Below are 26,410 nucleotides of genomic sequence, written 5' to 3' on the forward strand. Positions count from 1 at the left end.
GTCAACTAGATACTCGTTAGGGCAACAAGAGGATTGTTCCGAAGTCTTGGGGACTTGGGGTTGTTGTTGAATACTCTTCGTGAGCAAAAAAATGCCAGAATTAATACTCATGACCGCTCTGAATTGAATGATTCCGTACAGTCTATCTCGTCTTGTGTTTATAAATCTTTTGCTGGAAAAATCCTCACTTGTTTACTTTATAGTAAATGTTCCGGAGGTAGCAAAAACGTTTATGAATCTCTGGAACTTCAACTATCGTTTCCAAATGTGACTAATAACCAGTCCGTACAGAGCTTATTGTTATATCATCTGAAAATGGAACTTTTAACAGGTGATGATCGACTGTATTGCCAAACATGCGCCAAACTAACTGACTGTTATAAGAAAACAAGTATATCTGAGGCACCAGTCAATCTAATGATAACACTGATGATCTTCAAACATGACTCAAATCTGACGGAAGCACCAAACTCTTACTCTTCAAATTATAATTTGAATTGAAGGGGTTATATTTTTAGGAGTGAATAATTTTTGGGAAAGAAAGTTTTTGGCTTTCTACTTCTCCATCTTGATACAAAAAAATGTGGGAATCTTCCAAAGAAAGGAAGGAAGTAATCAGTTTGAAAATAAGTAACTCTATACATGGATGTGTAGTTCATGCAAAGAAGTAACTTTCAGACACAAACTGGAAGAAAGCCTTCCTGAAACAGCTACTTTCATATAAATATTGAATCACACGAAAGAACAAATTTCTTTCGAAACAAATACTTTTATATGAACACTGAATTATACAGAAGATACTTTTCTCTACTCAGTTTGTATTCCAAACATTCGTTATGGAATAAAATCAGATATCATTCACAGGAGTTCTACTTTAAATGAATGGTAAAAAAATTGCACTTACATGGAACACTGTCATCCTCACTGGTAGACATCGATGTTTCGCCGTAAGACACTTGCCTTAAGGCTCTTCAGTACCAAATTGGATAACATTATTGAAAATACATACCTTTGTTATCCAATTTGATACTGAAGAGCCTCGAGGCAAGTGTCTTACGGCGAAACATCGATGTCTGCCAGTGAGGATGACAGTGTTACCATTCATTTAAAGTAAAACTCCTGTGAATGCTATCTGATTTTATTCCATAACGAATGTTTGGAATACTAACTGAGTAGAGAAAAGTATCTTCTGTATAATTCAGTGTTCATATAAAAGTATTTGTTTCGAAAAAAAAATGTTCTTTCGTGTAATTCAATGTTTATATGAAAGTAGCTGTTTCAGGAGGGCTTCCTTCCAGTTTGTGTCTGAAAGTTACTTCTTTGCATGATCTACACATCCATGTATAGAGTTTCTTATTTTCAAAATGATTACTTCCTTCCTTTCTTTGGAAGATTCCCACAATTTTTTGTATCAAAATAGTAGTAGAAAGCCAAAAATTTTCTTTCCCAAAAACTATTATAATATTCATGCAGTCATTGTTCACTGTGGTTCTGGCGTTGAATCTGGTCATTATTACGCCTTGGTCAAAGACAAAACGGACTGGTTTAAGTTTGACGATAGTCGTGTCACCAAGTGTTCTGGCGATGTCTTGAATTTATTGGAGCCTCTGGAGACTCCCTATATTATGAAAGAGAGGACATTGGCAGATCAAGATCTTCAGATGATGCGGTGCTGCAGTTTCTCCGGGTTTTTTTTGCAGCTGAAAAAGCAAATTCGCCACTGCAATCAATGAAGTCGCCCCATAGCGCCAATTAATTTTTGTTATTTTACAATTTCAAGATGTATGTATGTAAGAATAATTTATTATGTTGGACTTGTGGGTTGCCGTCTAACCGTTTGACAATTAAGTTTGTATGGTAGGCAGAGGAATAGATAGTATTTATATGACAAATCATATTTGAATTGTGAGTAAAATTGTTGTATTTCTAATCAACATCTTTTTCAGATAACCAGCTCTCAAGTGTTGCAGTCTTTCATAGATAGAATAAATGAAGTGAATCCGATCTTGAATTGCGTAGTCGCCGAACGTTTCGAGGAAGCAAAGAAGGAGGCCCAACTCGTCGACGACCTCATCAAGTCTGGAGTTATACCGGAAGAAAAACTCGCCCAGGAGAAACCCTTCTTGGGAGTTCCTTTCACAACCAAAGACTGTATTTCAATCAAAGGTCAGTTTTCCAAGAAATAATTCAATCATTAGGCGGAATTTATATTATTATCATCAGTTCTGTAAGTAGAATTTGTTCAATCAAGTAGCAATATTAGTGTAAAGTAAAAAAATGTGTCAGATGGGCTGCAAAAAAATTGGCATCGAAAGAGCATATGCCCATCGAATTTCGATACCATTAGTCATGAACTGCTTTGTGATAAAATGAGATATTATGGCTTTGATAATAAATCAGACGTTCTCGAAGAATATTGGCTAATGATTCGTACTCATACGAACTTCATATTCTTTCAGGTGTCCCGCAAGGGTCTATACTGGGCCCATTACTTTTTATTATATATACTGCAGATATTTAAATGGAATAGAACAGTGTAAAGTTCAAGCTTTTGCAGATGATACACAGCTTTATCTCAGTTTTTGTACTGAAAATTTCGAGACTGCAGAAGTAATCATCAACAATGAATTGAATAAAATCAAGGCATCATAAGAAAAACACAACTTGAAGCTCAATTCTGAAAAATCCAAAATATTATATTGAATCGTTATTGACTTACATTGAAGAATTGTTTTAATCTTGAAAATGGTAATACTCCATTGGAAATCTGTGATTCAGCCAGAAATCTCAGTTTAGTAGTAGATACAGACATGCTTTTTTCTCAGCACATACAAAATCGTATTAGTAAATGTTTGGCATCTCTGAAATTTATTTACAGTAATCGTCATATTCTTAGCCTAAAAATGAAGCGAACGTTGTGTAAATCACTTGTCCTCAGTCACTTCAACTATTGTAATTTCCTTTATGGACCATGCCTGACAAAAATATATAAGCATAGTATACAAAAAGTGCAAAATAGCTGCGCAAGACTGATTTATGGTATCAGAAAACATGAACATATTTCAGATAAAATTGTTGAATGCCACTGGCGCAATATGTACAATAGAAGGCAGCTCCACATGGGTACTTTCACTAACAAACTTTTAAATGGTCCTTACCCTCCAGCATTTATCAATAAATTCATTCATCGATTCAAAATACATTCGCAAAATATCAGACACCAATCTACCCTGTCCATGCCTCAGCACAAATCTGCATTTTTTCAAAGGTATTTTGTCTTCAATGCCTTTCAAATGTACACTACTCTGCCTGATGAATTCAAATTATATGTATAATATATTATATTCTTCATGCAGTCATTGTTCACTGCGGTTCTGGCGTTGAATCGGGTCATTATTACGCATTGGTCAAAGACGAAACGGACTGGTTTAAGTTTGACGATAGTCGTGTCACTAAGTGTTCTGGCGATGTCTTGAATTAATTGGAGCCTCTGGGGACACCCTTCGTGTTGTTAAATGAAAAAGAGGATATTGACAGATCAAGATCTTCAGATGATGTGGTGCTGCAGGTTTTTCCGGGTTTTCCTGCAGCTGAAAATGCAAATGCGCCACTGGAATCAATGAAGTCGCCCCGGGGCTCCAATTAATTTTTGTTCCATAATTTCATGATTTGTATTACTTTCTTCTTTAATATATTATAAATTTTATTCAATGGACAAAAATATAAAATAAATAAGTTGTAACATAAATTGAAGCATCATTTACTTGGTAAGCAGTAAGCATACCTATTTATGCGATCAGGCATAATAATTAGTTCAATTACTTCATAATATTAAGACGAGGTCACAAAAAGAATTTGAAGCTTCAATAACTTCTAATTATTGTATGCAAGCGCTTTCGATAGCACAGCCTGATAGCACGGCCTGCTATCGAAAGCGCTCGCATATGATAATTAGAAGTTGTTAAAGCTTCAAATCATTTTTTTAAAACACGTTTTAATATCAAAATACTGAAAATAGAGGAAAACTAGTTGAATCAATCTGTCCCTCTATTGGTTAAGTAGAATAGCTTTGAGCTAGACTTCGCTAAAAGTCTATGAATGAACCATTTATGTACTGTTTCCGAATAACAATAAAAGGCGTTCATTATTATTATTATTATTATTTTTCAACCGTAGTTTGCGCTAGTCAGGCCCTATCCCCCGAAGCCCTGATACATTCGGGAGGGCGCGCCAGCATTATCAACCAACGACCACTCTCTACACCGTGGGGTAAGTGATCATTGGGTCCGAGAATAATGTGCCCTGAACAAGCACAGTGAGCCAAGAATGACAGCCTTCTGCATCTGCCGGCTAAGATTTTTGCCTTAGTGCGGCAAGCCGGTATGATTTTAAGATTCAAGAGTAGAAAGAGCATCATTTCACCCACGACTCCAATAACCAGAACAACCATCTCAACAGAGTGGTCTGCATAGAGTCTGCGGAGTTCGAAGAGAATATCTCGATATTTTATCCGTTTTTCCTTCTCTTTTCGGAAGATATTCTTCTCTCCAGGAGCTGAAAACTTTACGACAAATATCGTCTTGCTCTGGTGGTCGAGAAGGACTACATCAGGCTTATCAGCTTGTATGAGCCTGAGGGTGGGGAACGAATAGTTCCAATTAATTCGGCACTTCTCGTTCCCCACAACGGATTCAATATCCCCCAGAGCGTAGGGCAACACCAGTGTCTCGTCAATACCGTAAGAGTGCCGTAGATGGTAATATAGCACTCCTAGGGCCGCGTTATGTCGATGAATATAGGCCGAGGTCGCATATGCTGGACATGACGATAGCAAGTACATTAGGGTATCGGACGCCTCGCGGCAGGCCCTGCACCTTGTGTCAGGAACCTCTATACCCATCACACGACTGCGGTAGACTAAGGTATTGAAGACACCATCCTGGCAAGCCATGATGAACAACTCAGTTTCCGACTGCAGCCCACTCGACCTGAGGAAAGCGAAAGTCAGGCGCTTTGATAAGCCAAGGTCCCTAATGTTATTGAGGAAGACCACTTACATTGGCTTATCCTTGTGTTTCCGCAGAAGTGAGTTGATCTCTGCGGCTTTTATACGAGCTCTTTGCTGAACGGATTCCATCTCGGTGACAGAGTTGTAGTCACCTCGTTCAGCGTCGAAAACTAAACCGAGTTCATCAGCTGCTTGGGTAGCTGCCCCAAAGAGAAATGCTTCAATTCCTGCTATCTCATGGTCACGGATAATGCAGAGAAGGGGATCCGAACTCCTGACGATTTTAAATGCTATATCCAGTACCATTCCGTCATGTAGACACTCCAAACTTTAAAGTCCACTGTCTCCGTGGAACGGACTATTTGGAATACCAACTCCTAAAGAGATGTATCATTTTTCGGGTCTTTGCGTTTAGTTGATACAGCTCGTCCCGAGTCCACTTCACTACTCCAAATCAGTAGAGTAGGATTGAAACGGCGAACATATTTGTTGCAGCAACTTTGTTCTTCCTAGACAGTTTCAATGACCAAATCTGTAGAAGTTTGTGCTGATACTTGCCGCGGAAAGATTTCTTCACTGCTGTTACCTCTTGTGGGTGGCGTTGTTCTACCCTGAGTTAAGTATACGCCGCACCGGTATCCTAATGGTGTAGGATGCTTCCATCTACGAGCTGCACATCCTCTCCATAGTCCCCGAACCGTTTCCTCTTGAGATGGACTATTGCACATTTGTCTATCCCGAATTTCATATTGATAGCATGCATGTACTCTTCCACCACCCTCAAGGACTGTTGGAGATCCTTTTCTCCAGAGGCATAAAGTTTAAGATCGTCCACACAAGTGCCACATTTATACTCTCGAGTATTTCTGAGTGCAACGGATAATGGCAATATTGAGATGCAGAAGAGAAGGAGACCGAGGGAATCACCCTGAAATACACCCCTTCTGAAAGTGATCCAGCCTGTTTGGACCCTGGCTTGACCAGACGTTATGGTGAAGCGAGTTCGCCAGAGTGATATCAGTTGTTCAATGCATCTCACTATTTTGTCAGGTACTGCAAGGCATCTGAGCTCATGCTATATTGTATCAAATGCCATACGGTAATCGATTCAGGCCATAAAGAGGTTACGCTTATATTGTATTATTATACTGAAGTATGCGCTAGTCAGGCCTTTTCCCCCGAAGCCCCGATACAACGACCACTCCACACACCGTGGGGTAAGTGATGATTGGATCCGAGAATCAAGTGCCCTGAGCAAGCACAGTGAGCCAAGAATGACAGCCTTCTGCATCTGTCCGGCTGAGATTTCTGCCTTAGTGCGGTAGGCCGGTATGAGTTTAAGATGCGTGAGTAGAGAGGGCATCATTCCACCAAGGACTCCAATAATTAGAATATTGTCAGAATTATTATTATTATTACGTTGATCAGTAGGTGAATTGTTTCAAACCATATCTGCAAAACGTCCAAAATTCTAAAGCAAACATTTTGACTATTTTTTCTTTCTGTATATTTAGTATTATTTTTCCTTTTCAGGTCTGTTACATTCCTCTGGTCTGGTGAAACGCCAGAACAACATCGCCGCTGAAGATGCTAAAGTTGTTGCAAGTTTGCGAAATGCTGGAGCTATACCTATTGCTTTGACAAATGTTTCGGAGTTGTGCATGTGGTGGGAGAGTGCCAACAATGTTCATGGTCGCTCAAATAACCCCTACAATACAAATCACATTGTCGGAGGATCTTCCGGTGGTGAAGGATGCGCACAGGCTGCTGCAGTATCTGCTTTCGGTTAGTATCTCAAGTTATCTAATAGTTATTTGAATGACGAGTAGTGTAGAGTATGTCATATGTTCCTGTGATGATCAAAAATAAATTTTGATATTATTTGATACTATTTTCGAATATGTCAGACTTACACCCGAAAGTAACCTGGTCAGAGAGTATCTGGTAACTTGAACTTGTGCGATGTCTGTTCCAATAATGAACTGAATTTACATTTTTTTTTAATTTTTTCATTCATCAATTTATATTTCGTCCCCTTCAAAATAGCCCCCTCAGATATAATACACTTGTGCCAGCATGTTATCCAATCCTCGAAGCAGTTCTGATATGCACTTTTTGGTATGACCTTGAGCTCTCTTAGCGATTCGGTTTTTATCTCCTCAATCGTCGCAAAACGCCGTCCTTTCATGGATCTCTTCAATCTTGGAACAGGAAAATGTCGCAAAGGGGCAAATCTGGTGAATACGGTGGCTGAGGCATGATTACGGTGTTGTTTTTGGCGAAAAAATTAGGAACAAGCAATGACGAGTGAGTAGGTGCATTATCGTAATGCAGAAGCCATGAGGTGTTTTCCCACAATGCCGTACTTTTTCTTCATAATGCTTCTCGCAATTCGAAGGCTCTTCCATTGGGACGTTTGGACTTTGGTTTCGATGTCATAACCATATACCCATCATTCGTCACCAGTTATGACCCTTTTAAGCAAATCTGGATCTCTGTTGACGCCATTCAACATTTCTCGAGCGATGCTCATGCGACGGTTTTTTGGTTAAAATTTAGCAATTTAGCAACGAACTTCGCCGCTATACGCTTCGTACCCAAAATTTCCGAAAAAATGCATGAAAGGAGTCAATCGATATGCCGATGTCCTCAGCAACTTCTCTTATAGAGATTCGACCATTCTCCATAACAATTTTCTTCACTTTATCAACATTTTCATCGGTTGTTGATGTACTGGGGCGTCCGGGGCGAGCATTGCCATTAACATTTTCTCGACCTTCTGTGGAAAACTTATACCACTGGTAAACATTTTTCTGACTCAGAGTACATTCACCGTATGTCACTGTCAACATTGCAAGTATTTTTGAGCACTTAATTCCATTTTTCACACAAAATTTGATGCAAACTCTTTGATCCGTATTTTTTGATAATAAAAATTGTCGAACCGAGAAGCACCTCTTACTGTTATGTCTCTTACCAACAAACTAAACATGTTAAACATTTTAAACTGTGAACATATGCTCGTGTACCAACAGAAAACGGCCCAGGTGAAGCTCTCTGGCTTACAGAGACAGGCTTGTGTTGCCATCAGTATACCACACCGTCAGCAGCCATGGAGATCCTTCTAGATCTACCTCCTCTCCACATGTTTCTGCAGCGAGAGGCTAGATGGACTGCATATAGACTTGTGCACATTGCCAATTGCACAAATGAATTTAATGCAGAGTGCAACAGACTGTTGGTTGACACTGGAAGTCACAGCATTCTGGAAATTACCTCTGATTTTATACCTCCAACTGTCGACTACGAACTACCTTATAAAGTACTGTCCCCGAATAGAGAGGACTGGATCCTCCGGGAGAAGGAAATATTAAGAGCAGACAGTTGTTGGTTCACAGATGGATCAAAAACACCCTCCGGTTCTGGTGCGGGTGCTTTCAGTTGCAGACCCAGGACAGAGATATCAACCTGCCTAGGAACCTATACGATTGTATTTCAAGCGGAAATGTCTGCTATTGAATTGTGTGCGGAAAGATTGGAAAAATCCAACCTCATACACAAGTCAATAGAAATATTCTCGGACAGTTAAGCGACATTGGAAGCTCTTGGTTCCTACCAAGCAACGTTCAAATTAGTAGTAAATTGCCAAAAACGACACTCCCCGATAAGAAGACTTAACAGATTGTCTCTGGTCTGGATTCCTGGCCATACTTGGCTGGATGGCAATGAGGCTGCTGACTCCCTTGCAAAGGAGGATGCTGCAAGTAGCTTCATCGGACCAGAACCTGTCATTGGCATCGCTTTATGCTTTGCCAAACAAAAATTTATCACCTGGATGGCATAAGATTTATGGACTTCTGGCAGAATCTTCCAAAATTGGCTCACTCTAAGGCGTTTATTCACCCTTCGAAGCTTGATACCAAACAGTTGTTGGACTACAGTAGTGATGAACTACAATGTCTAACAGACCTTTTTACAGGTCATTGTTATCTGAATCATCATATGCAGAGACTCAGACTGCCGGAAGACAGTGTGTGTCGCCTCTGTTTGGAGACACTTTGTGTCTGCCCGCTGGGGACCGAGTCAGGTTTTTAGAGTTCGGCAGAGCCGTACTCTTACCATCTGACCTGAAAGACCACTCACCATACGAACTAATCGGCTTCGTTAAGAAGCTGGGTTTATTTGGCCATAGCGTAGAAGTTTGGCCAGCTAATTATCATGCCACACCGGTTAAAAGCTTTAGACATATCAAGCACAACAGCTCTTGACTCTCCATGTTTCTCGATTGCGTTATTCCAAATATGTGGCGTAGGATAGAAGGTCGCCTGTTGATCTTTAATTTTGAAAGCCATATTGATGATCTCTCAACATGTTAGAGCTTTTCAACGACTTTCCCCATGATTTTTGATATCACTGATAGCAAAGCTATTGGCCTATAGTTATTCGGAAGATTTTTCTTGCCCTTTTTGGAAATAGCAGTCTTCCAAGAAAAAAAACCCCTTCCTGGTAAGACAGTTCAAAAGTCTGCATTTGCGCACTTTTTAGATACGATGACGGGCACTTCATCAGGAAATTCTCCTGACTAAAAGTTATCGAAAAATAATTTCCGCCATTGTAGATTCCAGTGGGGGAATAGTGGGTAGTGCCTTTCCCAAAAAATCGGCTGTGGACTGGGACGCAAATTGTTCAGCTAGTTGACTTGCTTTTTCTATTGCTGTTGTTGCAATTGAACCATCTGCTTGTATTTGTAGTGGAATTGTTTTTTGAATAACACAGATTTACAAATAGCACTGTAGCATCTGTAGCATACAATCTTCTAGTTCGTTCATCCTGAAAAGGGATTGCAAACTTTTCTGCCACATGTACTGCTTCTAGTTCATTCATCCTGAAAAGGGATTGCAAACTTCTCTGCCAGATGTACTGCTGATCCTCCACGTTCGACCTTCTTTTCATCTAACTATAAATAGGGTTGAAATCTTGAATTTCTATGGTGCTTTGGATTATTATGTATTAACAAATGTTTTGTACTATTCAGTAACAGCTGATCACCGACTTTGGAAAAGGTATTCACTACTTCAAATCAGAAAACCATACTATAATAATAATAGTAATAATAATATTTATTCACCTTTTTTGATACACTTGGGTATATAACTTAAGTCAGAAGATAAAAAGAGAAGGAGATTAAGCAACACATATAGAAATAAGCATATATGTCCACGTATTAATTGAACATTTTACACCATTCACATAATTTAATCTAAATAAAATCACGTCCACTGTGGATTTGATTGTTTGTGAGATTGTCAATTAAAAAATCTTGGTCACTATAATAGCATCTTTCTAAAAGCATAGTTTCAACACAATCATGAAATACTTTGTCATTTGTGATTTTTTTTATTACATTTAACAGCTTATTGAAGCACCTAATGGCATTATACCCTCATATTTTTTATAGCTTGTCAAGAGATGCTGTGGGACTTTTAGAAGATCACCGTTTCTTATATTGTGACTGTGTTCTGAAGCAGTCTTATCATATAATTCATGGTTTTGCCTAACAAATAAAATACATTTTAGAATGAAGATGGAGGGGGCTGTCAATATATGCTTCAATATCAGCAAATGCGATATCATGAATCATTTGAGATTGTTTCGTAACTGTTCAGCGTATGTTTGTACAAAAATTCAGTTCAAGTAATGCAACATCAACCCACTTCATTTTTCAATTAAATACCCCTGATAACCCGAGGACATAACGACTGAAGGGCTTACAACATATATGTATGTGGTAATTGCAAATGCCCTCAGATTGTTGAAAATGTATTCCAAAATTCGAAATCAGCTCTTGGAATAATATATTACGAGACATTACACAATTTCTTGTTATAACAACATAACCCTTTTCCATCTTAATATTCTCAAATGAAATTTTGACATTGTTTTCTACTATTTACATATATTTTTTTCAAGATACAATTCCTGAAGGCTTGAATTGTTTTTTGTTTATTTATTGTTTCATACATTCTTAATAATGTATCTGCAATTAGTTGTCATCTTAGGCAAATGTTGGTTGTCATTTTTCAAATGTCTTGTTATTTGCATTCATAAAACTAAACTGCAATATATACATGTTTCAGCCTTACCAAAATCTCCAAGGTAACTATAGAAAGATCTTCAATAACGCATTACTTGAGTTGTGTAATAATTAGTAGCTTTGTGACAACTTTTCATCAAGTAATGAACATTCAATTTTAGAATTTCGATCATAACCCTTTTGTTGTATTATATGAAAGACAGAAGATAAAAAATTCATAAAGTATATTGGTTCTGACAATTTTGTTTGGAACATCGTAATTCTAATATTTCAATCATTATTGAAATTTTAATTGATTTCCAATATAACAGTAATCGTTAAAATTATAAAAATTTGATAATTCAACTCTGAGGTACAATATCTAAAAAACCTGTACACTATCTGACGTAGTGCTGTGAACTTTTTTATACACCGACCCAATAATCAAAGCATAATCTTAATTTGAAACAATTGATGTCATGTTGACTATTTCAATAGAACAAATAGAGATGTTTATAGTTTCTAATAAACGCAATTCTCAGAAGCATTATTCAATATTTTTTATGAATGTCGATTCATCGTTCAATTAGTTTCAAAATATATTCAATAGTTACTCAAAAAAACATAAGAAACAACTTCTGTAGACATGTATCAACATTTTTACAATGAAATACAGTGAAAGAGCTATCAATTTCGGTTTCATTTTTCTCCTCATTTCATTTCAAATATTTTATGTTCTATGATACCATTATTATATACCTACTTTCAGTATGTTTAATTGTTTTTATTCTACAAATTTCAGGTATCGGTTCAGACATAGGAGGGTCCATCCGAATGCCTTCCTTCTTCAATGGTATCTTCGGACACAAACCTTCTCCTTTCGTGGTGCCCAACCATGGTCAGTATCCTATTCCAGTGACAGAAGAACAAAATCGATTCCTGGGTTTGGGACCCATGTGCAGAAGGGCTGAAGACCTGCTACCTCTCATGAAAATCATCACCAACCAAAATGGTGTCACGCTCAGACTGGACGATCCAGTTGATGTCAAGAAACTGAAATGGTTTTATCAAGAGACCGACACTGGTTCAGTGATGGTTTCGGCGGTAGCTGGAGAAATTAGAGAGTTGTTTTCGAAGATTGCAAAGCACCTGGATAAAGCTCACGGAGTTAAAGCAACAAAGGTAAAAATATATAACAAAACTTCAGCTGACAGAAATAAAGAACCAGCAGCAACTATAAAGTCTCGAAAATAAACTCATCACCAAATAATTTATATTTTTAGAATATACTCCATACTTATAGGAAAGTATAGTTTGCAAATGGAAAAACTTTGAAAATGGTCAAAAAAAATTGAAAATCTCATTGAAAACTTATAGGGGGATGCGTCCGCAAGATTTTTATTCAAAATACAAGTCAAAAAGACGCCTACTGACATTGAATTAGACAGAAATCATTTCTTTTTTCTCGATTTCCACGCTAACCATCCATAATGAAAATTTACACATATTATTCATGCAGTTTTATAGGTTGCTTTATATTTTTGCAATGTAAGATTTATATGTACATATAATGTACTCATCACAAAAATTATATGGAAATCTGCATTCTGTAAATAAATACCATTGTCAAATGAAGTAGTCCCATTTCAATTATTACCAAATTCAAAGAAAATAACTCTTCTAGGTGTATCTTATTTTCACATCCTCATTCTGTGAATTTTGTTATAAATGGCTTTTGGGGTTTTTATCATCTAGTTCTTTTTTTGTGTAGGAAAATATCACTCATCACCCGCTGTACAATTATTGAACAGAATGAAAAATAACGGGCAACATTGTTTCCTCAAAACCATAAACTTGCACAATGTATCTAAAAAATATAACTGGAGTTCAATTTATTCCAAGACTGACAAAATTATTTCGGAAAGCTTTCAGCCTTCCACTTCTCCATCTTGATACAAAAAATGTGGAAATCTTACAACGAAAGGAAGGAAACAATCAATTTCAAAAATTAACTCTATACAAAGATGTGTAGATCATGTACCTAAAGAAGTAACTTTCAGACACAAACTGGAAGAAAATGCCCTTTCGAAACAGCTATTTTCATATAAACATTGAATTACACAAAAGAAAAATACTTTCAAATCAAATACTTCCATATGAATGCTGAAGTGTATGAAAAACACTTTTCTCTATTCCGTTTGTGTTATAATGTTATCCGTATTTCTACTGAAGATCCAATAAGGCAAGTGTCTTACGACGAAACATCGGATGTCTAGCAGTGACGATGACAGTGTTCATTTAAGTGAAATTTTACTTCTTCCATTAGTTATATTGTGTAAGAATCCTGTGAATGATATCTGATTCAATTCCATTACGAATGTTTAGAATACAAACGGAATAGAGAAAAGTGTTTTTCGTATAATTCAGTGTTCATATAATAAAAGCATTTCTTAAGAAAGTATTTTTCTTTCATGTAATTCAATATTTATATGAAAATAGCTGTTTCGAGAGGGCTTTTTTGTGTCTGAAAGTTACTATTTTTCATGATCTACACATCTTTGTATAGAGCTACAGACAAAATTAATTGTATATAAAACTCACATTTTCATTGCTGTTCGTCTAATTTGAAATATAATCATGTACAATTGATTATCAGATATAGAATAACTTCCTGGGGTACTTCCATTAGTGCGAACAAAATATTCATCATACAAAAAAGTATACAGGGTGGGGCACCCCATACGACACGGTCCCTGTAAACCAAACCAATAATTTTTTCGGGAATTTCTCCATTCCATTATATGTATATTGATTAAGGCTGCAAAAGAATTTTTTAAGTCTACAGGGTGGCTCATAAAAGTGACAATCGAAGTTGTGTTTTTTAAACCGAACATCCTGTATTTCGTTACACTTTTGTCAAGAAAAAATAGAATGTTGTTGTTTTCCAATAAGTCGGTGATAGACAATGAAAATAGGGGTGGAGACAATATGGATCCCTGGGAAACACCAGCGTTGATGGTAAAAGTATTCGAGAGATATCCGTTGATGGCAACTTGCATGTTGAAATCTGGATACACCTGTTCGTGCATTTTAGAGAACTTAGAACACTCACTGTGCTCTTATATTTTTCATCTCTTGTTATGTTTGTCAAAAAGCATATCTTTTTTTGTTTGCAATTATGAATCCTAAATTACTAACATCGCCATTGCGTTTTCGAATAGTTTTGATATACATGTATGTCAAAAGACTAAGTGGTCTGAAGTTATTAATATCTGACCAATTTCCTTTCTTATGTAGTGGTTTTATAATAGCTGTCTTCAAATAATCAGGAAGAATACCTTGCTCGAATGACATATTTATCAGATGAGTTAAAACACTAACTATTTCATATATATATATATATATATATATATATATATATATATATATATATATATATATAGCTTTTAATGATAAGTATTGGAACATCATCAATTCCACAGCTCATTTTGTTTTTCATATTTTTTACAATTGCTATTGAATCATTTTCTGTGACTGGACTCAAAAACAAGGTGTAACTATTGGAGGCTATCGACTTCTCAAAACCGCTCACTTTACCGATATTATTTTGTGTTGACAAAATTTTGAGAGCTGAATTTGCAAAATGGCTGTTAAAATTATTGGCCATTTCTCCCGGATTTTCAGTATCTATCTGATTACAATGCAGTGAACCCGTTTCTTCTTTAATTATCTGCCACATCATGTTTTTTTATTCTCAATAAAAAAAAAGTGCTTTACTATTTCATGAAGTTTTTTTCTTCATTAAATAAAGAAGTAAAACGTTCAGCTGAATGCAGTCACATCGACATGGAAAATTTATTCATTATATTTTTGTTAGATACAATATGATATAGATGAAATAAAATCACAACCATCTTCTGTCTCATTAGGAATTCTACAAGGCTCAACATTGGCTCCGCTTCTCTTTATAATATTTATGAGTGATATTGAAAATCCATGTGTATCTTCACAAAAAATAATGATATATATGCTGATGATACCTATCAAATAGTAGCAGAAAATGAACTTCTCCTCTCTGTTCAAGCTGCAAATAAAACTGCCGATGAATTTTCACAATGGTGCACAAATAACGGTCTACTTGTTAATGTGAATAAAACTGTTTTCATGAATTATCAACAAAAGAATCTTACTAATGATCATTGTTCACTAATATAGAGCCGGTGAATCAATAATAATTATCTAGGATTAGTAATTGATCAGAAGTTAACTTGGCGAAAACACACAGATTATCTAATAACAAAACTGAGTAGAGTCTGCTTCATAAAAAGACAACTACATGGAACAGTATCTCTAGAAGTACTCAAATTGGCCTATTTCGGATTAGTACAATCTAATATCTCAAATGGGTTAATATTCTGGGGAAACTCAGCATACCTAACAAAAGTGTTTGTTATCCAAAAAAAATAAATAGATGGTTTGCTGGCATACATTCTGAACAATCATGCAAGACAGTTTTTAAAGATCTAGCTATTTTAACACTACCGTCTTTATATATTGTGCTCAGAACTATGAATATCAACGGTAATGAATCACACCATACAAAAAACAGTATGATACATGATCACAATACTCACAGAGGAAATGAACTGAGACTACCTTACTCACGATTAGCCCTTGGGCAAGACTCAGCTCAGCAAGCTATCGAGGAGTCATATGTTATAACAAAGCAACTATAGGTTACTAGGAAATATTGAAAATTACAATACATTCAAAAAAGCTTCAATAGACCTTCTCCTAAAAAATGCCCTTAACAATGTCGAAGAATTTTTAGAATTGAATGTATAACCTGCTTTTTCTTCAGTTTGGGTGACTAGTCTGATAAATATTGTACCAATAATGTATATGTTATATGTGTATGATATTTTAATGATAAATAAATTCTATTCTATTCATGAAATATATACCCGTGAAGCTACTGTGTTACGAAAACGTGCCTAGAAATTGAATTGTTTGTTTATTATTATCGTGGAGAGTGAAATGTATACAAAGTATATCTCCTTCTTATTTTTCATTTGTGTCGTTTTTCATTTTCAGGTTTCCTACAAACGATTCAGCAAAAGCAGTCCAATGTGGTTTGCCAACATGAAATCTCCAAATGGACCAAAATTCCAAGAACAACTGGCCAATCTCGACGGCTCCATAAATCCATATATGGAACTTCTCAAATGGGTCTTTCGTCAATCCGAACATACCTTCATTGCGATTGCCACTTGTTTACTTGAGAACGGAGGCATCAAGCATGGCGACGAAAAGTACGACTATCTAGTGAATGAGAGAAATGATCTCCGAAGAGAACTTCTGGACCTTCTTGGAGATGATGGGGTGTTTCTGTACCCCACGCATCCCACGGCTGCTCCTTATCACAACGAACCTCTCATTAAACCCTTCAATTTCAGTTACACTGCTGTGATAAATGTCTTAGGACTTCCTGCCACTCATTGTCCCATGGGGTTGGACAAAAATGGCCTACCGATTGGTGTGCAGGTTGTGTCTGCAGAAGGAAATGATAGGCTATGTTTGGCTGTAGCGCGGGAGCTGGAAAAAGCGTTCGGAGGATGGGTGCCACCTGCCATAAAGGTCTAAGGAGTTATTAATTTTTGCACAATGCCTTTACGAATTAGGGTGAACTATTGGTGTCTGATTTTCTAATAGGTGCTTCAGATATTTTTATTGAAAATTTTGGTTGTTGAAGGCTTTTACGTTTGTTTTCTACTGAAAATTCAGTTCTCATGATTTCTATAAAACGTTTCATTTTTCATCTTGATTAAACATTATTAAAGGCAATGCAGCAATAGGTCTAGAGGTCATTGAGTCCAAAGCTGCCGAGAGAGAAACAAAAAGAAATTTATTATTTGACATGCGATGTCTAAGCTTGGCTTTACGTCATACCACAGTTGGAACTCATTGATCTATAATATTGGCGATTCGAATTTTCTATAGATCCCATAGATAATGTCTCCATTCTTACAAATGGCCATTGATAGTTCAGGCACAGTGCTTGCAAAAACACGTTCTTCATCTAATGGCTCCCAAAAGGTGTTGTGGACGAATCATATTCAGCTACACTTTTGAAAACCTCATTTTTATTTTCTGTTACCTTGGACATTCAAGAAGTTTAATTGAAACTTATCCCCGTCAATAATAATAATAACAATATTCACTTCTATCGTTATTAAAGTATAAAATTTCTTTTTTGCACGACCGGGCGTAAAGTAGCACTTTATCGCTCGGATTTGCGGGCGTAAAGTAGCACTTTAGCGCCTGCGGACTACTTTACCGCCCGGCGGGCGATAAAAACGTTGAGCAGGCGCTAAAGTTCATTTCAGTCTCATATCAATAGAAATCTACTACATTTCGATGGTTTCAATAAATGCAAAATTATTGAAACATATATCTGAATTATTCTGTAGTTAACTTATAAAAAGTTATCAATCTTGCGTATCTACATCTCTATTATCATGTACATTCAAAGTAGCTTTTAGCATGGAATAATATGACCACATGGAAGAGGGCTTACGATATTTAAATTTTTTCAAAAAATAGGCAAGAACAACACTCTCTGGGTAATTCTTATTTTTTACATTATTCCCGTTGCACCACCTCGGGAATTCTTCATACACTTTGCCGTATATTTTCTTGGATTTTTTGGCAATGAACACAAGGTTACATCCTCAGCTGCTTTACTTATTTCTGGTGGAATACAATTCACACTTTCTTTGTTGCTTGAATCCATTTTAAAATCACTAATAAATCATCTGTGATCACAAAAATTGATAGCTACCACCTTATATAATCTTATTTCGAAAAATTGACCCAGTTGCCATGGTAACATTGATTTCATCACTTCCTGATTTGTTCTGTTTTCAATATGATATAAATATGCAGCTTCACGGCAGCCTTGATAATACAATTACAATCATTACTGATGGTCTAACATACCATACAACAGTTGTAAAATGAATAACACATATAGTGAAGAAATTATTAATTTGTAAGAAAAATTTGAAAGTGTAGCAATTTTTGTTAGATACGAGGTTCCCAATTGTTCCTTAAAGATAGAAATATCAAGCGTTTCTCTTATGGCGATGTCCAATTCATCGAATAATGTATGTCCGAGATAAAGATGACAACTCAACAATAACTGTGAATTGTTTCCATTTTTTTTTTTTTTCAGAATTTTTACTTTCAAGTTGGGGACCCTAAATTTCGTCTAATATTCGAAAACAGATTACACAAAACTCGGGTAACTTTCTGTGATAAAATTTACTGTAAAAACTGTGTTCCAAATACATAGTTATTCAATAAACCAACCACATAACAACATAATTCGAGTATAATAAAACATTGTTCTCCAATTCAAGAAAGTTCATTAACTCATGTTTGAAGTTTGATAAAGTATTGCATTGCTTCAATTTGGCTGGAAGTTTGTTATACTCTAGAAAACCTTTGTGGAATAGAGAATGGTTATTTTGAGTGAAAACATAATTGAATAGTGAAACAAGCTGTTTTTTACTGATAACCAGTCAAACACACGAAGCATTGTTATAATGGTGGTATTTCGATTACAACCCAAAAAAATTCCTATGATTTGAAGTTTCTGTGGAGATGCTAAAGAGTTATTATCAAGCAATGATAATAATGTAGGATAATATTCGAAGTGAGATTGAATTATTCTTTCAAATACAATAACTGATTTTGGGAAAGTTGAATATTTACTGATGCAGGTAAAGAAATTATTTTTATGAAATGTTATCAGATATGGAAAAGAAAGCTTTTGGCTTTCCACTCTACAATCTTCATACAAAAAAATGTGGGAATCTTTCATATATTATATTGTGTAGCAATCCTGTGAATGATATCTGAATCAATTCCATAACAAATGTTTGGAGTACAAACCGAATAGGAAAAAGCATTTTATATATAATAAGCCTTTTTCCTGAGAATAGTACATCGAACGTGGCATGAGAGGCAGCACTAGTAATAGTAAACTATTCACATGTAAAACAGTATTATTTACGTAATACTAATTTATCATTTAAAAATATAAATTTGATATAAAAAATTATATTGTGCTAGTATAATGCCAATAAAGCATTGCTGTTTTGCGAATTGTACGTCAGATAATCGATATCCGGAAGAAAACGTGTTTTTTATACCATTTATAAAAACTCGTATTAATGAGGTTAGATTTAAGAAATGGATACATGCTTTGAGGAGAGTAGATTTAACAGTGCAATAAATAAATAAATATTCATATGTATGCTCTAAACATGAAATGAATAGTAAGTTTTTTATAGTTAATTACCATTGATTAGAATGAGATATAACCTCAATCGTTTATTAAATTATATTCATTCATTATATTTAATTGAATTATTTCATTACTATCTACTTCACTATTTCACTCGGAAATAAATCTGAAATTCATAATTATTTTAAATTTCTTTCATTACAGTTTGAATCTACCGCTACTCTTTTACAAGAGTCTGTATACTAACCTGTTTATTAATTCACTTTTTTTTTCAGTTACATTCAAATTACGGAATGCAAGCCAACCTTTTAATGTTACAACATTGTTATCCTTTACAGTTGCAAATTTCAGTTTTGCTCCAGAAACATCTTCTGTTAAAAACATTCTTTTTTAATTGTACTTTAACCATATGTTTATATGAGTATCAAGCAGTGTTTGTCCCTACCGAACTACTAGCGCTGCTAGTGAGTGATTTTTCGTACTTCAGGAAAAAGGTTCAATGATTATATAAAAATTAGTGATGCGTCGAATAGTGGTTTCACCCAATACCAAATATTATTCGGTTTAACCTTTACTGAACCGGATATTCGGCTGAATTATTCGGTTTAAAATTGATTTGAGGCCTAAAAATGTAGATTTGATGGAGGTTAAAAAAAATGTTGATTTTAAGTTTGAAAATAAATGTTGATTAAAGTTTAAAAATAAATATTGTTTCAATTTGAAGTTTAAAAAGAAATGTTAATTTGAAGTTTATTTGCTTTATTGTATCAGCTCTGTTCAACACATTCTTCATAAGATTTTTTTGACTTATAATATAACATAAATCCTGCATAAGAATTTTCTCTGTTAGTTCTATACCGTGTTGTGTAGTCAATAAAACAGAAATACTTGAACCGAATATATTCAAATCAAATCAAAATCAATTTATTCATCACTGTAAACTCCAATACAATTGCAAGAAAAAAAAGAAAAACAATGTATAGAGTCTGTTGGACTTGTCAGAAAATAGGATTAGATTAAAATTATGAACATAATATATGTGTATACACACTTTAAATAATTAAACATAGGCCCAGTACATACATCTATACAAATATTATACATACTAAACATATAAATTCTACATATTTAAGAATTCTTCTGTGGAGTAAAATGCCATATTTAACAAATAGTCTGATAATAAAGATTTTATTTTCTTGAACTTTCTTATATGACCAAAAATGTCTATAACTTTATTATAGAATCTTATCTGTTGATAATGATTAGAATTTTGACCCACTGTCAGTCTAGAGAACAATTGATGAAGATGATTGCTATTCCTAGTGTTATAACCATGTATTTCATTATTTCTTACCAATTTTTTATTTGCCATATCTAATACTAACAAATATATATAAAGAGATGGTAGTGTCATGATGCCTAATTCAATAAAATAAGGCCTACACGATTCTCTGGGATGTATTCCTTTCATGCAACGTATCACCCTTTTTTGAAGAATGAAAGCATTATTTAAGTGTGCCGATGATCCCCAGAATATTATGCCATAAGATAATATTGACTGAACCAGCCCAAAATATGCCAATTTTAAGACACTGATCGAAACCGTATTCTTTAGTTGTCTAATTAAGAAACATGCCGAGCTCAGCCTACCTACTATGTTATTAATATGTATCTCCCATGTCAACTTGCTATCCAGTGTTATTCCTAAGAATTTCACTGAGTTCAGTTCATGTAAGGAATGTCCATTCAATCTTATCAGATTACTATAATCGTGACGAATATTTTTCGGTAAGAAAGTCATAAAAACACTTTTATGAGGATTTACAGTAAGTCCGTTGCTCACGCAGTACTGGTGAAATTCGGCCACACTTTCATTAGCGACATCTATGAATTCTCTGTTTTTCCCACTAATGCCAAATGTAGTATTCAGTACCAAAACCGAATGATTTGGTCGAATACAAATAGTGAAAAAGATACCGAATACCAAACGTATATTTGGCGCATCACTAATAAAAATGGTTTTTTTTCGAAAGTATTTTTTCTTTCATGTAATTCAAAGTTTAAATGAAAGTAGTTGTTTCGAGAGGGCTTTTTCTTCCAGTTCGTGTCTGAAAGTTACTCCTTTGCATGATCTACACATATGTTTAAGTAGTTTATTCTGAAACCAATTGCTTTCTTCATTTCTTCAGAAGATTCCCTCATTTTTTGTATAAACATGGAGAAGTAGGATGCCAAAACCTTTCCAAAAATTTAATTTCTCTTAAAAATATACCCCTTTCAAATTATAAGATATATATTGGAAGTGTTGTTTGAGGTTCAGCGTATCGGTAATAATGGAACCCAAATGTTCATATTGTTCAACTTTTTCGATTGAGTCACCAAAAATTGTATTATTCACTGTACGTTGATGGCGTTATATTTGTACCTTGCAATGATCGTGGCTTGAGTCTTACTAATATTCAACTCGAGTTTATTGATGTTGATGAAGGTTGATATTTTTGATAGTGTGAATCATTTATTTTGTACATTGAAACCTAGTTAACAGATAGCTACTGAACCATTGGAAAATCAATAGTTTTGAAGGCCCTTTTAAAACTATATAATGCTACTGCCAACTAATTTTAACCTACTAATAACTTCCATTTAGTTGTAGAGCCGTTTCACAAGATTGTATAGAACTGAAACGAGTCTGTTGTTTCATTAAAAGCTTAACAATTTCGAGATATTCATAAACCTGATCATAAACAGCAACTTCTAAGACTTTTTCCAATGCTAGGGTATTAATAGGACGAAAACTTTTGGCTTCAGTAGTGATACTGACTTTTGGCACTGAAACAATAGTTCTGGTTTTTAGGTTTTGTGTGTTGACAAAATTCAAAATAATATGTTTTATTACTTTTATCATACTGTTACTTTATCATTTATAACGAGAGTTGGATTTACTGTCAAGATGATTTATAATATTTTTTATTTCATGCATGGTACTAGATTATATTTTGTCATCGAGTTCTTAATGACTTGTGAAGCCATGTTGGGCCAAGAAGGATATGCAGGAATATTTGCTCTAATGTCTAAAATATTTTGTGCCAAAGAAAATTGAAATTTTCTGCCTTGTTATCATTCGATTTTGCAGCAATGGTTTTTGTGTTGAAAGTTGAATCGAATCTCATTGGGAATAGAATTATGGTCAGGTTTCATTATCAACTTCAAAGTTTTCAACATTTTTTTTCAATCTTTCATACAGTTAAGGATTCCATTTTGATATAATTCTGATTTCTTTGTCGGTGGGTTGATGACTTGGTACTTCAAACTTTTGTAGATGAACTACTTTAATTGTTTCTCATCATTGGTTATTGCTCCCTTGAATTCTTCATAAGCTTCATCTCTCTCTAGTTATGTTAGCAGACATCATCAGTGGTATGTGCGTTAACTTCAAAGTATAACCTTCGTTCTTGCAGTCAACGCACACACCACTGTTGATGACTGCGGCAGTAGTAAACGAAACGTTTGGTACTTCAGATTCCATTCGATCACGGATTTTGTTCTCTTTAATCGTGATTCTGAGAAAGCTTATGTAAGTTGCCTTGAATATCCATAAAATCTTATAGAGAAGTTTGATATCATTCTTGATTCTTAAAAAATTTTACGCAAGTATCAGAATTGTCTTCCTTTGTACATGCATATAAGGATGGATTAAAAAAGACGAAATATTTTTTTCATGGAAAATTTCTATTAGCCTCCCTGCCAACTTCTGCATTTTTGTACTTTATAGTACGATTTCCTCAATACCTCAGTACACTCAGTTTCCACAGTACCATGCTAAATCTCCGGTAGGTAACTGCTGATTAACACATGAATCAAAAAATCTTCAGGTTCTGGTGCAGGTTTATACACAAACAAATCCAGGACAGAGATATGTGCCTGCCTAGGGACCAATGTGAAAATCTACGTCATTGATTTGTGTGAATTATTGGCTTTGGAAGTACTTAGTTCTCACCGAGCAATGTACAAGTTGGTAGTACACTGCCAAAAAAGACTCCTCGATAGAAATGCCTAAATTAAATTATTTCTGGTACGGGTTCCTTACCACATTGACATGAAAGGTAATTAGGCTGTTGACTCCCTTACAAGCTAGGGCGATACAAGCAAATTCATCGGACCAGAATAACTTGTATTTGGCATCGCTTTAGGCTTTGTCAAACAAATACTGAACACCTGGACTGTAATATGAGTTTCAGAATTTCGTTAATGTCTAAAAGGATAAGCCCAATCCAGGGCATTTTTAAACCTTTCAAAGTAATTTACCAAACAATTGTTAGACTACAGCAGGAATGACATACGTTGTCTAACAGGCCTACTTACAGGTTATTATCATCTAAATCATCATATGCAAAGACTTGGCTGTTTGAAGAGTGTAATTTCTGTTTTGAAACGCGGGAAGAATATTGCCTTTCTGATAATTAGGAAAAGTGTTTGTTGTGCAAAACCTGATTTTTTAATGAAAACCCAGTACAAAATCATATTTCAATTATTGAATGGAACTGGCCGATACTTGATAAGAATCTATCTATATCAAAACATACTAATAACATTTATTTTGTTTTCATAGTGAAAATCATTTTTTAATTTTAAAAAGTTAAGATATGATAAAACTTGATCTCTTATTTGTGACTTCAATCTAAAAATCACTTGTAGAACTCAAACATGAGAAAAACCAGATACGAAATGGGGAGAATCGTTTACAGTTTTTTTTTCAACTTTCATTTCTCTTTAGCTCATCCAAAACAACTTATTTGCATATCACCTCAGATACGTTTTTTATATATTACATGTATTAAATCAGCCTATAATTACAACTGAAAATCAGCAAATTGGTGCAATAAGATCTCGAAAATGTTTTCTATGGAATCTATCAGAATAGTTATTGTGAGAATTGTTAACTGCTCATGGCGAACACTCTACATCATCTCTTGTATTCTTGCTAGATGAATTTGAAGACTAAATTTCCTGAAAAACGGACGATGTACTGAACAATAATCAACTTTTTAAGTGGACAATCAGTTTTGATTTTTGAATTTTCTGAAGCAGTCGTTGGCAACAGTAACTCTTGGATAGTCCTGGTTTTGCTTTTTTGAAAAACATGTAATGAAATTGATCGAAACTTGATTAAAATCTGTTTCTGTTTTATCCATAATATATTCAAGTAACACTGTGTGGTTTTCAATGAACAGTTTCCAAACCGCAACATCTGTTTTGCTACACAATAGCTTCCTCAGGCGTTTCACACTGACCAAATTCTATCTAATCAGTGCATAATATAATATGAATATAATACAAAATAAACTAATTAAAAATCAAAGCATTACAAAATGACTAATAATTTTACTAGAGATCAAATATAAACTATTTGAGAATTTAAATATTACCAACTCATTTTCTGTTGAATCTGTTTTCTTGGGTGGAAATTGGTAAATGATTCATTTCTTGTCCATTTAATGTTCATTAGTTTATACATTAACTCAGGTGAATTGATATGGTAACAATGATAGAAGGTCAAATGATTCAAATTGTAAAATTACATTGAAGGAGTATATTTTTAGAAGAGATTAGTTTTTGGAAAAGAAAGGTTTTGGCTTTCTACGTCTCTATCTTGATACAAAAAATGTGGTAAACTTCCAAAAGAAAAAAGAAAGCTATTGATTTCAAAATAAATTTATAACAAAAGATGTGTAGATCATGCATAGAAGGAAGTTACTTTTACATTACACAAAGCACTAATTAAATAGAATTTTTTCAGTAGGAAAACGCCTGAGGAAGCTACTGTATAGCAAAACATGTGTTGTGGTTTTGTAAACCGTTCAGTGCAAATCTCACTATAAAGTGTTATTGTGCAAAAACATTCTGTTGTCGTTCAAAACTGACTTATCTTCACAAGAAATCAAATTTTTCCCAATGTATATAAAGATAGTTTTGTTACTGTTAGGTGGACTTTATATGTTTAGTCTAACTTGTTAATAACATGTTATTTCCGCATTTATGCCATGAACCTTTGGCAATATATTGATGCGCATATATCTTGTTTCTTCAACTATTACCTCCCTTGTTTTGAAGGATAAAAAACCTAATGCCCTTCACGAATGAATTGAGAAATGTTCAAGTTAGGGTTTAACAAGTTGGGAAATTCAAATCGTATTTAATTGTTCTTCATTCTTGTATTTCCTGACTCTTTATATACAGCAATAATATTCCCAACTTGCATATTTTTTCACCCACAAATTCCCAACTGTCATTCGACAATTATTGATGGGGGGGGGTCAAGGACCCCTCCAAACCCCCTGTCGCGACGGCCCTGGTGTTGAATATATCTATTCATTAAACACAGTGTCCTCTGGTGAATCAAAATGTTTATTTTCTCAAGAAAAACCTTTGTCTAAAGTATATTTATATAGTGGTTTATGTGATCTATGAGATTGTGCATTATTTTTTATAATTGTTATAAACTTTATATGTCAAACAAATAATAAAAGTGCTTTATATTGTATCTCGTTTATTTCTTTGTCATGTACCATAATGTCTAGATATTCAGAAAGTTTGGGAAAATTCATAGGTAGATAGAAGTTGTACATGACATAAAAGTTATGGGATATGACATACCAATGTCTGCAAAATATAATATGTCAATGGACTTTTACCAGTTTTTTTAACAAGCCAAATAAAACATCCATTGTATAGATTAATTCAAAACTGAGTCGGTGTTATCGAAATTTTTTGAAAATACATATTTATTGTGATACTTGAAATTGGGATATGTTTGTATTAGTGTACCTAATAGTTTGAGTCAGCATATTGCAACTTTATTTGGGTGCGGTCCGACTGTCTCTTTTGACGGAATTATTTTATCAAATGATCTGATGCTTATTTGCCCTTTACATGTTAGTTATTGTACAAACTTTTTCATGTGTGAAAATATTATTCTGGGTCGGATGTTGAAGAGAGAGTATGTGATAAATATTTTCAT

At 34.7% G+C, this 26,410-nt stretch overlaps 1 protein-coding gene across 2 annotated transcripts in view; it reads left to right on the forward strand.

Annotated features, from left to right (window-relative positions):
• LOC111511719 (fatty-acid amide hydrolase 2) overlaps positions 1-25,933 on the forward strand; it is a 159,060-nt gene extending 133,127 nt beyond the window's left edge. For both annotated transcript variants that reach the window (XM_074184268.1, XM_074184259.1), the window contains exons 2-5: positions 1,947-2,166; positions 6,542-6,793; positions 11,884-12,263; positions 16,176-25,933. In XM_074184268.1, the coding sequence (XP_074040369.1) occupies positions 1,947-2,166; positions 6,542-6,793; positions 11,884-12,263; positions 16,176-16,724 (1,401 nt within the window). In that variant the 3' untranslated portion in view covers positions 16,725-25,933. The remainder of the gene's footprint in view (positions 1-1,946; positions 2,167-6,541; positions 6,794-11,883; positions 12,264-16,175) is intronic.
• The last annotated feature ends 477 nt before the right edge of the window (positions 25,934-26,410 follow it).

The sequence above is a fragment of the Leptinotarsa decemlineata genome, unplaced genomic scaffold, assembly GCF_025532065.1.
Source record: "Leptinotarsa decemlineata unplaced genomic scaffold, Ldec_3_MD MMD2_P_RNA_scaffold_2, whole genome shotgun sequence".
In the NCBI taxonomy this organism is placed as follows: Eukaryota; Metazoa; Arthropoda; class Insecta; order Coleoptera; family Chrysomelidae; genus Leptinotarsa; species Leptinotarsa decemlineata.